Raw genomic sequence first — 13,427 nt, 5'->3', positions numbered from 1 at the left:
AATGACGTGGCTGGGCCTGAGGAGTAGGAGTGGCCTGGCCAGTGGGTTCCAGATTCTGGGTGGAGATTAGACCTGGAGTAAGGCCACAGGAGAAATGGGTGGTATAAGCCAGGGGACTTGGGCAAGCTGGCTCTAGGGACACAGAAAATACTGAACTGGAGAGGAGATTTTAGTGCAAGTTACAGTCTGGGTTAGTCTAAGTTTTAACTAGGATTGGTTTAAGAGTTTGGGGTAATACTAAACACTGCTGGGTCAAAAGTACTTTCTATGTGCTTCTTTCTATTGTCCCTCAAGCAGTATGATAGGAGGAGGCAATGGCACCAAATATGACATCTGTCCATCTGCTCCTTTTATTTCTAGATTACAACAAGCACGATCAGCAGAAAACCAGTACCAAGAGAATATAAACTGAAGGACAGCATTTACTTTGAAAAAAAAAAAATGAAGTCATCATCCTGGTGGCTGCTGCCCACACATTTGAAAGGGTGGAAGGAGAGAAAATTTATTTGCAGAAAGCTAAGTTGCAAAGACACTAAGTTTTCTTTAGTCTTCCTTTCATCAAAAAAGTGAGGGCAAAGTCTTTGGGGAGAGGTATTCTGGAAAAACACAAAAAAAGGAATCCCCAAAGAGTTAGTTAGCTGAGGACAGCCTCTGTACAGCGTTTGCTGGGCTCTATAGGGATTGGCTTGGATCTTTGTGGCTCTGGCCCAGCTCTGCCATCTAAGCAAAAGATGAGGTGGTCTTCCCAAGAAGTCTGTTAATTATTAGATTCAGCTCAAAGAGAAGACTATTCTGAGTTAGCCAAAAAGTACACTGAAATAGAGTGAATTTGCCCAAGGGTTGGTGTATTAGTAAAGGTCTACAGGAGTCGTAGAAGTTTCTTTGAATCAAAAAGATAAGAAGTAATCAGTGACTGATAAATCTTTAATATAAAAATTGTACAAGAATTTTGATACAAATTACAAGAGGTATTTGGACAAAATATGAATAAAATTCCATTTACATCCCCAAACCCTTATGCATTTTATGCAAAAGACATACTGTAGACAGTTATAGTACAGAAAATACAACAAAGAAAATATCAAATAAAAATTTTTAATTACCTTAGACTACTAGTAAAAACAAACCAAATAGCAAAACGAAACAAAACAAAAACAAAACCCTTGATCAAAGTACATACAGAATTTATGAAGCTACCGACGTCATGATTATTAGATCAGGGTGATGCAAGCCGTCCCCACCCTTGATGTGGTTACCTTTTGTGGTACAGACTTTGGTTCTGCCTCAGGCTTAGCAGAAGAGACTGGTTTGATGCAGACAAGAATGATAAAAATGAAAAGGCCAAACCCCTAAACTCTGGGGGAGGGAGAGAATGTATCTGGGTAAAAATTCTTTGTCCTCAAGGTTATTTCAATTCCCTTTGGCCATTTTTGCTGTCAAATATGTAGGTTGAGTCAACTGTTTTTGTTGGTTTAGGATGAGTAAGAAATCTGTGTTCTCCCAGCCATTTGTGGGATCCTACTAAGTCTCAGGACCATTCTACTGTCAGTCAGCGGGGAGAACAGAATTTTCTCAGAGCCGCACCTAGGAGGAAGCAGAAAAGCAGCAAGGGCTTCTTAGAATGAGCTGGGCAGGGTGGAGGGAAGCAATAGGGACATGGCCTCACACAGAACTGCCCACTAGTGTCTTAATCACCCTCATACTGTTAATTGGGCAGCACACGAGAAGTCCAGGTAGCTTCAGACCAAAGTCTCTTCCCAGTTACTCAGCCTTTCTCACTCTTCTGATGCCCACGTACCCACATGCTGCTTTCCTGCACTTTTCATACTGGCACTGGTAGGAAAACGGTAAGACTCTCTGCACAGTGGTAGAACCAAAGTTTGCACAGGAAAGCAAGTACACCATATATTATAAGTCTTAGATAGTCATATCAGGTTAACATACGATAGAACGTCTCATCCACTTCATTCACGTTATGTAAACCCTAGGCAGGGTCCATCACACACGTTTCCAAAGTGGTTAAAACCAGGATGGAGGAGGGGGTGTTCTACCTTCTTGCTTCAGAAAAAATTTATCTGTGTTTTGAGGGGAGTGGGTGAGATCAGAGGTGCAAAGGGCAGGAGTAAGGTAACGGGAAAGTCAGGGGAGATTAAGATAGGCAATGAGAGGAATGGATTACTCTGTACAAAGACATGCAAAAATGCTCCAAATTGAGTACTAGATTAAACAAAACAGTCAGCCTTGGTTTATACATCTCAAGTGAACCTACAAACTCAGCACATTGTCTGGGAGTTCAAGAGCATCATACCGCATGAATCAATGCTTCTCACAGGCTACACCACTGATTCAGGAGTGTGGGGGTTGCTTTGTCTCCTAGTGTGGAAGAGGCAGGCAGCAAGTGTCTACCCAGACAGTGCCAGGTCGGTTCACCTTGCTTAGGAGGGGATGGAGGACTACAAAGGGGGTTGACTTTCTCCTTCGTTTTGAAAACATTTCCAGGGCCAGATGAGTGGAGCTCTCTCACACACCCAGGGTCTCCCCAGAGTCACCTCTCTGCCCCCACATTCCGTAACAGAAGTGGGCAGAGCTGGTTAATAATTGATGTTTGCCATGTTAGCTGTGCATTATTTCAACATCACATTTGGCAACAGGAAGCCTTATAAAATCTTTGTATAGCACTTAGATTCTGTCTCTTCGAGAAATATACGTTTATACTACTTCTCCCCATTTTTCTTAAAATAACCTTTTCTGCTCTTCCTTCCCTTTGAAGATTCCTTAAAAGAAAGCTATGTCCTTAAGCATTCCTGGTAAGTCAGGGGGAGAAAAATAGTGTCAGCTAGAATTCGTGCAATTTTGGCAACTGAGTTTTTAATTAAGATTCTACGGAGATGTTTGATAAATGATCGTAATATATACATTCTGGAGAACTTAAACACCAAATCAACAAACTGCCTTTTCTCTGACCCAAGGTCCTTGCTCAAAGTGCGTTTCTTTCTAGTCCTCAGACTGGTTTGCGAAATTATTTAGCACAGGTTTGTCAACATGTAGACCTGTTGTGCTGTCCATCACTGAATTTGCTGCTTTTCTTTCCTTGTAAAAGTCCACCCTGAAGATAGTATCTCCATGTGTCTTATTTGGTTGGCTCTTATCTTCTTTGAAATGTGACTGTTTGCAGCAGGGGCCAACTATTTTCTGAAGGAACTGCTGCCAAAAGTTGGAAGCATGCATCATGTCCCCTACCTGTACAAGGAAAGCACATAGATCTGGAATTTCACTCAGTCACTAACTAGTCCCTTTTTCAGCCATCATTTAAGTACTTCAGTATACAGACATAGCAGCCAATGCCAACACATTACTTGGGTTCAAAATATTCTGGAATAAAACATTTTTGTGTATATTTCCTTTTACCTCTGGTCCTCCTGTCACTCTATTTTGTAAAGCTCACTGTACTTGTATTTCCCCAGACTCTCCCAAGTGGAGAATTTACCTTTTACATGTATGGTAGTCCTTGTTTTAATAATTAAAGTTAAAATCCTGGTGTGATGCCAAAGACTAAAAAAATTTTTTTAAATCATGTACAACCAATTTGTTTTTAACAGGTGCACTTTTTGAAAGGGAAGAAAAACATTTTAATTCCTTCCTTACAGAATATGGAGCAATTTTATCCTACTTACGCCAGTGATTTGCAGGGAAATTTGCTCTAATTACAGAGCCACACCCAGTGCTCCCCAAATGGATGGGCACAGAATTGTAATACTTCAGTTTCCAAAGTAGAGAAGGCTGTCATAGACAGCCCCTCTCTACTGACCCTTTATGGAAGAAGTCATCTTGTTATTGTCCACTTAATAGCTGGAGAGGGCATAGATAGGCAGCCTAGGGCTTCCCAAAGACAGTGGGTATGCATATGTGCCACTATGTTGGAAAGAGGGTAAAGGAGGGGGAGAGAAAGAGAGAGAAAGAGAGAGAGAGAGAGAGAGAGGGAGAGAGAGAGGGAGAGAGAGATTGAGATTGTGTGCACATCAGGGAACTCAGTGGGAAAGCCTAGCCCTTGTACTCAATTTCTCCTTCACAAGGGATAAACAGGCAATTACGCATCCCTTTATATTTCATGGCCAAGTGCTGAACTGGAAAGCACACTATTAGTTTGTGTCCCTTCAGGGCCAGGGCAATAAGTAGCCAGGAGAGCTGGGGCTGAAGCAGAGAGGGTGTTGTCTGTTGTTAGTGTGACAGTCTTGTCAGCAGTGTTCACATTACTGGAAGGTAATAAAGTGACAAGTAAGTTATTAGAAAGATATGAGGTGGAATTGAGCTGAAGCTTCTCACTGCTCAGCCTTGGCTTTTTTTTTTTTCTTCCTTCTTTTGTAATGGTCCACTATTTGTTATGAACTAAACCTTGTCCTGATACCCTATATAAAAGAGGTTTTTTACCCCTGTATTAAAGGTCAAATGAATTTACAACACTTTAGCAGAGAAGAATAGTTTTATGACAACTATAGTGTGTTGTTTCAAAAATATATGTAGTATTATAATGAATAATGCCGATACAATTCAGTATACTTACAAAAATGCTGTTATTAGGCATTTGGATTTTTCAACAAATGCCAAAGAGACAGTATTTGACATCCAGTTTTTGCAGAATGATTATAAAAAATCACTTTGTGCAAGATATGGGTAAGAATGGAGATGAAAGGACATAAGGCAGGATGGGTGTGTGGGCAAGTGAGGGCAGATGACTCAGTGGTCAGCTTTACATCAGGATTTATGTAATACCACTGGACAATTACCTTTATGGTGAGAAACTCTGAAACCATGGGAAATTCAGAAACGAGCCTGGGGCAGATCAAATATGGTCCCAATAGTAACAGGAGCAAGCATGGCTTAGCTGAGGGAAAATATGAAAATAGAAGTTTTTTCTATCCCTTGTAGGAGAGTAACTGGGCTCCTGTATTGATCAAGAGATTGTTAGCCAAATGGTATTACTATCATGTCTTGGGTGTTGCTACAGTGATGAACAGGGCAATGCTGGCAGAAGGGACAGGTGCATGCTGGTCCTGCTCAGAGCTACTTCTCCACTCATCATGAGTAAGGGTTTCACCACTAGCCTTTTCTGCAACCTAGATGACGCTTGCATCTTTTTGCTCCTAAAAGAACTCTAGCATCAATTCTCACTCAAAAACAATATAAAAGCAAAGACCCCCCCCAGCTGCCCTTGTTGGCTCTAATGACCCTTAAACAATGTCTGCTGTTCCACACAGCTGTCCTTACTTTCCTTGTCCCTTCCCTAGATTTGTTCAGTGACTCACCTGGTCCTGGGGACCTCTGCAGGACACAGCATGGATATCCTGTCACCCACTGCCAGGCAGAGCCATAGCAGATTCTTGGGCAAACATTTCCCAGTGCTTTACCTATTTCTTTTGCAGGAAGCAACCTTCTAACTTGGTAACACTCTTTTGAGGAAAGAACTCATCTTTTTGGCACCTGCCTCTTACTGCCCTCCTTACTCATTTAGATTCCTTCTGTTAAAAACAACAAAAAATATGAGATGGCAAAATAAAACCCCCTAATTTAAATACTTTCAATTTGGGAAAAGGTTAAGTGATTCTGTTCAAAATACAATTTGTCATAATTTTAAGAGCAGCTCTTAAGAACAGGGTATGTCCCTTGGATGAAAGTCTCTCCTGGATGACAATGGTTGCAGCGTGTCTTAGGACAGTTGGATTCTTTTCACTCTGTAAGTCAACCTAACCCAATGCTAGCAGACAGATCCAGTAGAGTTAGGACTGCTCAGGTGAAGCTGTTAGCGGTTAGCAGCAGATCCACCCCACTCTGGTTACTAACTTCATGTTTTAGTTTTCTTGGCACACATGTAGGGTGTGTACGGAATAAGGGAAGAAAAGGTCACATTTTACTGGCTGGGAACCTAGTACACAGTTCTCCTTAGTAAAATGACCAGATATTCAGAAATTTTTCTTTTTTAAGAGCAATGTGTAGGCTGATGGGGCTGTTCACCATTTAAGTGCCATCCTTCTCTTACTGGAAGAGTCTGGAATTCATACCCAAAGAAATCACAGTACAAAGACAATGGCAACCTTGTGACATTACCAAAAAAATTGTCATATTGAGAAGGAAAACCAAAAAAAACATATCTTAAACCTAAAAAACAGCACCAGGCTGAAAAGGGCAGCTGCGCTAAGACCTGGAATGAGTTACATGGGCTGGCTTATTTAAATACAATTACTAGCAGAATAAAAACCCAATTCCTTATTATTTATCTTGTTTCTTGCTCTTTCTTCCATTTCCATAGCATGCAGATATTCCCCGAAGTGGACTGAGCCTTTCTGATATTTACAAAAACATAGTTTAAAAATGATGAAAACAGTAAGCTTCAACATCAGCTAGAGCGCATGCACAGTAATGTTATCTAATATTGTACCTGTGATAAAATTCTGGCTAAAGTCAATCAAAAGAGGTAAACTACATGGACAAAAGTCTATAATATCCCTATTAATTTTCAGCTAGCATGAAATGGATACAGCTAGAGAGAAATTTTAACATCAAGAAACTCCCATGGAAAAATAAATGAGTAGGAATGGGAAAAGTTGAAGAACTCAGCACATTCCTTTATCCATTCCTTTTGCACATAAGCCTTGGGAACTCTCATCTTCAAGGGAAACACAGTTAAGTCAAAACACTGCACGCAGGTACACCCAAGAACAAGCAACACTGTGGGACCATGAGAATTGTACATTTTATGCACTACACCCCTCCATTCCCCTTGCCCCTCTTAAGTAAATAGGCTTTATACTGGAAAGTGTTATTTACTTGTTTAGAAGGCCACCATCACAACTGGGCACTTGAGGCACAAAAGTAGACATACATAAAAAGTGCCAGCTGCCCAGGACTCATTGCCATCTCTCTGACGATAACTAGGTTTTTGCATTCATGCTTCCAAGCAAGAGAAATTCTATTTCTAGAACTCTCATCACTTCTGGACTTTTTCTTCTAACCAGCTATAGACCTTAGCTTGGTTTGTGGCAAGTAACAAAACACTTGTTCAATGTCTAGTTCATTTGCCGATGTGACCTCCTGACAGCCATGTAATTCACTCACTAGGACCACCTGACCTCGTACTCGATATTAAACAGATAACACTGATTTTGTACAGATGAGTTTTCATATCACACTAGGAGTGTAACTTTTAAAGAGTTACTGAAATAAAATTTTATATTATTTTTTTTCATAAAACTAGGCATAATTTAGTCTATATACACTCTCAATGCTAGAGTTTGCATAATTTGTTGGGATACTAAAAATATTTGTGCATTCTTTTTGAATCTACTCATTTGGTAATGGGCCAATAGCGCAACACAGAGAATGCTAAGAGGACCAAAATGTTTGCAAACAAATGTTCATTATTCTAGTTCAATCTTTCACAAACATACTGTACAGTCTTATATGGTATAAAACAAAGGAAAACATCTCTGTCTATTCAATTTAACACAACACCAAAATAAAGCAATGACGACTTTAGGGAATTCAAAGGTACAAGAAAACAAAACAAAAAAAATGGTTATTACTAATTCCTCAGCTTTTTACCGTAAACATTTGTCATTTAACAGACATAGTGTTTGATATAGTTTCTTTTGTACTGCAAATACTTTTGGTCTTTCCTCACTGTAGAACAAAAGAAGAATCAAATGAACCCCATAGCATCCTCGGAAGGAGTTGAAAGATAAAGCTTCTAGATATTTATAGCTTATCTTTTAAGAATCTACTGTTTCTGAAATTTTCACAAATAAAAATACTAGACACCCCCCCCAAGGAATGATGCTTATTCTTTTGGAAACAATAAATACTGTGAGGTACAATAACTCCTACAGGAATAATAACAGAAACATATCAATAGTTTCCTTTGGCAAATTTAACGGAAGTAGATGCTGATGTGAACACAGAAAAAAATAATTACAAAACATGAAAAATGGAAATGACATGAAAAGTTGAAAGGGGTATTTCTAACTTTTAGACTGATGGGAGAAATGTTTGAGGCCATTAAATGTAGAAAAGAAATACATTCTTTGTATTATGTACTGTGTGACAAAATATTACTTGTTTAACTCTCTCCCCCCACAAAAAAAAAAAAAGGAAAAAAACAAAAAGACAAAATAGTCGGCAATGCACACCCTGATGGTTTGGCTGCAGACTGAACTTGAGTAAATATCATCATTTAGTCAGTATGTGTGGTAGCTGAGGCTGCCGATGTGGTTAACCAGCACAGGCAACATGTGTAAACATCGGAAACAAAACAAAACAAAACAAAAAAGGTTTGGAGCGGAGTCTTTTCCCCTTTCTCACTCTCAATTGCTTGGTTTCAGGCTTGCTTTCATTTCTCTCTGACAAATTCGTGTGGGGAAACACAAAACACTGCACAGACAGATCCTACCTTAACCCCCCTTCCTCTGCTTTTCAAAAAGGAGTGTTGCTCAATTCAAGTTCAGCACGTGTTTTCAGAGCTTCCAAGTACTGCTGCTGTAAACTGGCTTTGATTTGTCTGTCAAACAGGCCTGAATTGCAGCGCTATTGCAGAATTTACAAGTGAGGTGGCTATACAGCCATATGACACACCAACCCAGTTCACCTTTGCTTTCTTTTCAAATGATAAGGGTTAGAAGGTTAGGGGCTTGGAAATGAGTGTTTAACTCTTGTACTGTATTCATCTTTGTTCCATAGTGAGTAATTTGGGCTTTTTGTATCCTGAAATATTATCCTGCCTCTGAAGAAGAAATGCCTTGCTGTTTCACACCACATAATTTCGTTTTCCTTTTATGTAACTTAACATATAAGCAAGAAGGATGCAATGTTGACTCTAATAACATTCAGCACTTGAAAGAATCACCAAGTGTTTTTTTTTTTTTTTAAAGCGGTTTTCTGGTGGCTGACAATTTGGCCTGTGGTTATGTTGAGTGACTAATTGTATTTTCTTTTCTGGAAACTTGTGCAAAGTTGGCAGTTTTGTGTTAACACTAATACTTTTGTTTGGCATTTGTGCCCTATACTGACCAGACCATTTTTAAACAAGTGGATTTTTTTTTAAAGACACTTACTGAAGTATGGCAATAGTTTAAGAATAAAAAAAAAGCATGGATATTACACATCCCCTTGTAGTGTATGAAAAAGTGCATGACTGGATTTATGTACTAGTACAGGACATTTTAAAAATCAGATCTGTGCTGTAAAGCATGCCAGCACCTCTTTACCACTATATCTAACAGGTAGTAAAAACAAGACCATGTTATTTTTTTTAAAAAAAATGTGCATTAATGCTAACATAAATGAATACAGCTAGCCAGCAAACTATTCTTTTCCTGCATATCTAACAGCTGGATGTAACTGTCAAAATTAAACAAAAGAGTTAAACAACCATCAATACAATTGTTTTACATCATTGGCCTCTCAAGGCTAAATATTTACAGGTGAATCTGCCATGCTTTAATTGAAGATTCTCTCAAAATCTTAAAAGTTCACAAAAGACAATTTTAAGTTCCTTTTTTTTTCTTTTTTCTTTTTTTTGCAGGCAACAGTCATGGGTACAACAAATTGTCTCTTTGGAAAAGACCAAGAATTACTCTATCAAAATTGGGGCTAGTTGTACGCTTTATGTGTGTATGTTTAAAGGGGTACTCTGTTTTCACCCCCAAATTAAAGATCCCACCCCTCTCCCAAAACTATAAAGGAAAGAGAAAAAAAATTCAAAAGCACCTAGTGTTTATAGTTTTTATCTAAAGAAAAGAACATGTGTGTGTGCCCACGTGCAGACACAGAGGCATACGTATGCGTGTACACACACACACACACACACACACACACACACACGGATCGCACACTGACTGACTATGGCAGTTCAAACATGGAGGCCATCTGGTGAGAGCTGGCATTTGTAGTGTCCGTTCTGGGACTAATCTATTGAAGTGAAGGGAATGTTTTTGTGGAGATTAGGGTTCTGACTGTGCCGATTTCGGCTTCGCACAGAGGAAAACATCATATTGCAACCGGGAACTTTGCACTTGTGCATCTCTCGCAAATGCACAGTTTTGTAGTGCACCCTCAGGGTCCCCTTGTTGCTGTACATTTTGTGGCAAATGTTGCACATGATCCCACCATTGCTCCCAGACAAGCTGCTGAACATAAGAGATCCTGAAACTTCAGCCCCTAGGCTGCCAGGGAGGGCAGGGACCTCAGCCTTGTGTGCCGACTCCCCACTGTCACTCGCCCCGTCAATGTCGTCCAGAAGAATCCCCTCGTCGCTGCCTGCATCGGATTCTCTGGAGGAATGGATGCTGCTGCTGGACTGAAGGCTGGAGGTGGTGCTCAGGTCAAGGACCATGTAGTCCTCCGCCATGCCTCTCCCATACCCGTTCAGGTGGGAGTCTTCAGTCCCTGCGGGAGAGGAGGTATCTTCTCTGACATCGAGCCCCAGGGGGTGCTGGGCACCATAGATCTTCACCAAAAATTCATCCCGGAGGTCCTTGCTAAGGGAGGGCTGCGATGAGTCCAGGCCCATGTCATCGAGTTCTTTGGTCAACAGTTTACGATGCAGATTTATGTTGGCACTGTGTCTAGGAAAATAAGAGGAAGGGGGGGGGTAGGTGTACAAGGAGTGGGAGGGGTGAGAAAAAGAAGAGCATTTTAAAATGGATTCACCTTTCATTAAGCATCAAATAAACAGATTCACTCCTAATTATGCCATTACAAAAGCAAGCATTCCCTTACATCCTTGGGATCTGAGAGTAAGTGGTGGTAATGGGAGGTGCAGTAAGGAGAACTTTCCATTAATGTAACTTTTATGAGTAAATTTCAATGGTAGGATGAATGCAAGCTCATGCACCCTTTCTCAATGACTACTCTACTAGTGTTACTATGCAGTATCAGCCACAGAGGACCTCAGGGCAGAAATTTTAGAGTATACATTAAATAGGACAAAAGAATGGAAACTTTCTGCTTACCTAAATAATTTAAATCAAAGCAAAAAATACCCTTTAAATACAGTAAACACTGCATTTAGAGGTATTAAAAAAGATCTGCTTTTAAAAAAAGTAAATGATATAGATTATAATTTAGGTTTAACCTAAAAAAATAATGACATCTTCCTCATTATCCTACACTGCCAGGTTTAAGAAACAAATAGGCTTAATAGATCAGTGACTTAAAATAGAATTAAAGACTGTCTTTAGTAAATCTCTTTTCTCAGAATGACATGGGATGCTGGTTAAGTCTAATAGCAAAATACATCTATTTTTCAGAAGTTGCTGCATTTTTGTGTTGAAATATTTTCATCAAATAATTCTACTTTAAAGTTTAATTCTTTGAAAGAAAAGCTGAAAGACAAATTATTTTTCAAGTACAATCCACCCACCCTTAAAAAGAAAAAAAGCACACAAAACAACAGAAAAAACCCAAAAAGACAAAATTAAAACACAGTAAGTACAAAAAAAAAAAAAATCAAGCACAACAATGATATACAGGTCCCTCTGTTTAAAAAACCAGAACCCATACTTCTTAGACAAGCAAAACTTTCACTCTATTCACTGAGTGCTTTGCTTGTATTAAAAAAACAAAAACAAAAACAAAAAAAAGGATTTGTCCCAGAGCATCTATAGGGATGTCATGATTTACAAAGCCTGATATGTTATTATTTATCTGAAAAACATAGCTTTTGTATTTACATCCCCCATTGATTTTTAAAGTGCCCTTGGGCATATACCTCTCTCCACCTGCAAAGGTTCAGATGTTTGACAAATATCTAAATTGAATGATACCCTTCCAAAAATAAACTGATAAATACACAGGGAAATAAAGCTTCCCAATACTAGTGGAAGCTCTCAGAGAAGTAATTGTGGTAATAGAATGGACATAAATGGCCAGTATAAAGTTCAACAGACCCCTTGGTTCTAATTAAAAAGTATGGAAGACCAAAATGAGTCACATTTGGTGACACCATTTGGTGACAAGCATAGTTAATATTTCCTAGAGATGGGTGAGAGGTATGTGCCTCAGAGACAAGAAAGGTGGGAGAAGCCTCTCCACCTTTCCACACAAGACAATAGATAGCACTCTGGTTGAAGGGGCAGAGGGGTGGCAGCCCTCTCCACACTGCACTTGGGAAGGCTGAGCTTACCTTGTGACAATAAGATCAGCTTTCTAATCTTTTGCTAAATCGATCACAAAAGAAAGCAAGAATGAGAGACAGAGAGAGAGAGAGAGAGGGAGAAAGAGAGAGAGAGAAAACAAATTCACATTCTAGACATCTGGTTTTAAAAAAACTTAAACAATAAAATAGGGATTTAAACTGTTCTGATCACAAAATTATTTTCTGTCATAAGCGATCATCCCATAGGCTGTCTTGATGATTTTCAGATCAGCTGCATAATCCAAAAATCATAAATCAAATTAAGATAAACCAAACTCACAGCATCATCATCATCATCCATAAATGAGCTCCAAACAGATGCATGCAGTGTGTGGGGATGTGAGTGACAAACTGAAATTGTCCCCACGGTCCATGCTTTGACACAGTCATTGTGTTTCTGTGGAGTCAGATGGCAGATGACTCCAAGTGCAGGTTGCTAAACAGAGTGCAGGAAATGCCTACTGTGAAGTCTTTGCTATGACATGTGGGGACGACACTACCAGGGTTATAACGAGAATGTGGAAACACAGTTACACTCTGTACTATTACTCTATTGATAAAATAATCTTTCAAGTATAAGGAGCTCATGAAATCCTATCCCCAATTCATTATTTTTAATACCCTCCTCCTTTTCTTAATTTCACAACACATATTTTGCCATGACTATAATCTAGAACTCTGTGTTGTTTCTCACACATCTGCAGTTACCACTTCCTAGGTTCACTGCTGAGAAAACAGCAGCCAGACACACAGCAGTCACATCAAGACACAGTGAATAAGGAAGAATAAATTAACATTGACAAAAGGACACACTGATCACCCAGATGGACACCTTTCCCCTAAAATGACTTGTGAAATTACACATTTCCACTGATATGTTACCAGGAAGAGATTTTTCTCTTCATTTCTCACTTACAGCAGTAGAAATCTGTAATCTAATTAGATGATGTACCAGCCCTCAATATCTGTCAACCAAACGATGTGCAGAAATGTGTAGACCAGCTCTGGCACTCTGCTCACCAGTGTCCCTTTTCCGCTGTCAGCAGTACTGTTGGCCTCTGCTAATATAATTACATTGACTTTTATTCAATTAAGTGCCATCCCTCCCTTAAAAAAAAAGCTACTTTATCAATTGATTCAGGTGTAATGCAATAATAAAGATGAACTCATGGCAGTGCATTAGCTCTGCTGTCCATAACTTCAGTGCATGGGTTCATTCATGGTAGTCGATTTCCATTATGCA

The 13,427-nt window shown here is 39.4% G+C and overlaps 1 protein-coding gene across 22 annotated transcripts in view; it reads right to left on the bottom strand.

Annotated features, from left to right (window-relative positions):
• Positions 1-906: 906 nt before the first annotated feature.
• Positions 907-13,427, bottom strand: part of Bnc2 (basonuclin zinc finger protein 2) — a 420,512-nt gene continuing 407,991 nt past the window's right edge. For 18 of the 22 annotated variants that reach the window (XM_074051774.1, XM_074051768.1, XM_074051763.1 and 15 more), the window contains one exon: positions 907-10,613. In XM_074051774.1, the coding sequence (XP_073907875.1) occupies positions 9,953-10,613 (661 nt within the window). In that variant the 3' untranslated portion in view covers positions 907-9,952. Of the gene's footprint in view, positions 10,614-12,172; positions 12,207-13,427 lie in introns of all 22 variants that reach the window. The other 4 variants (XM_074051778.1, XM_074051785.1, XM_074051766.1 and 1 more) reach the window with 3 other exon arrangements.

The sequence above is a fragment of the Castor canadensis genome, chromosome 13, assembly GCF_047511655.1.
Source record: "Castor canadensis chromosome 13, mCasCan1.hap1v2, whole genome shotgun sequence".
NCBI lineage: Eukaryota > Metazoa > Chordata > Mammalia > Rodentia > Castoridae > Castor > Castor canadensis.
Note: the sequence above shows the minus strand (reverse complement) of the source record. Positions and strands in the feature narration are given on the sequence as shown.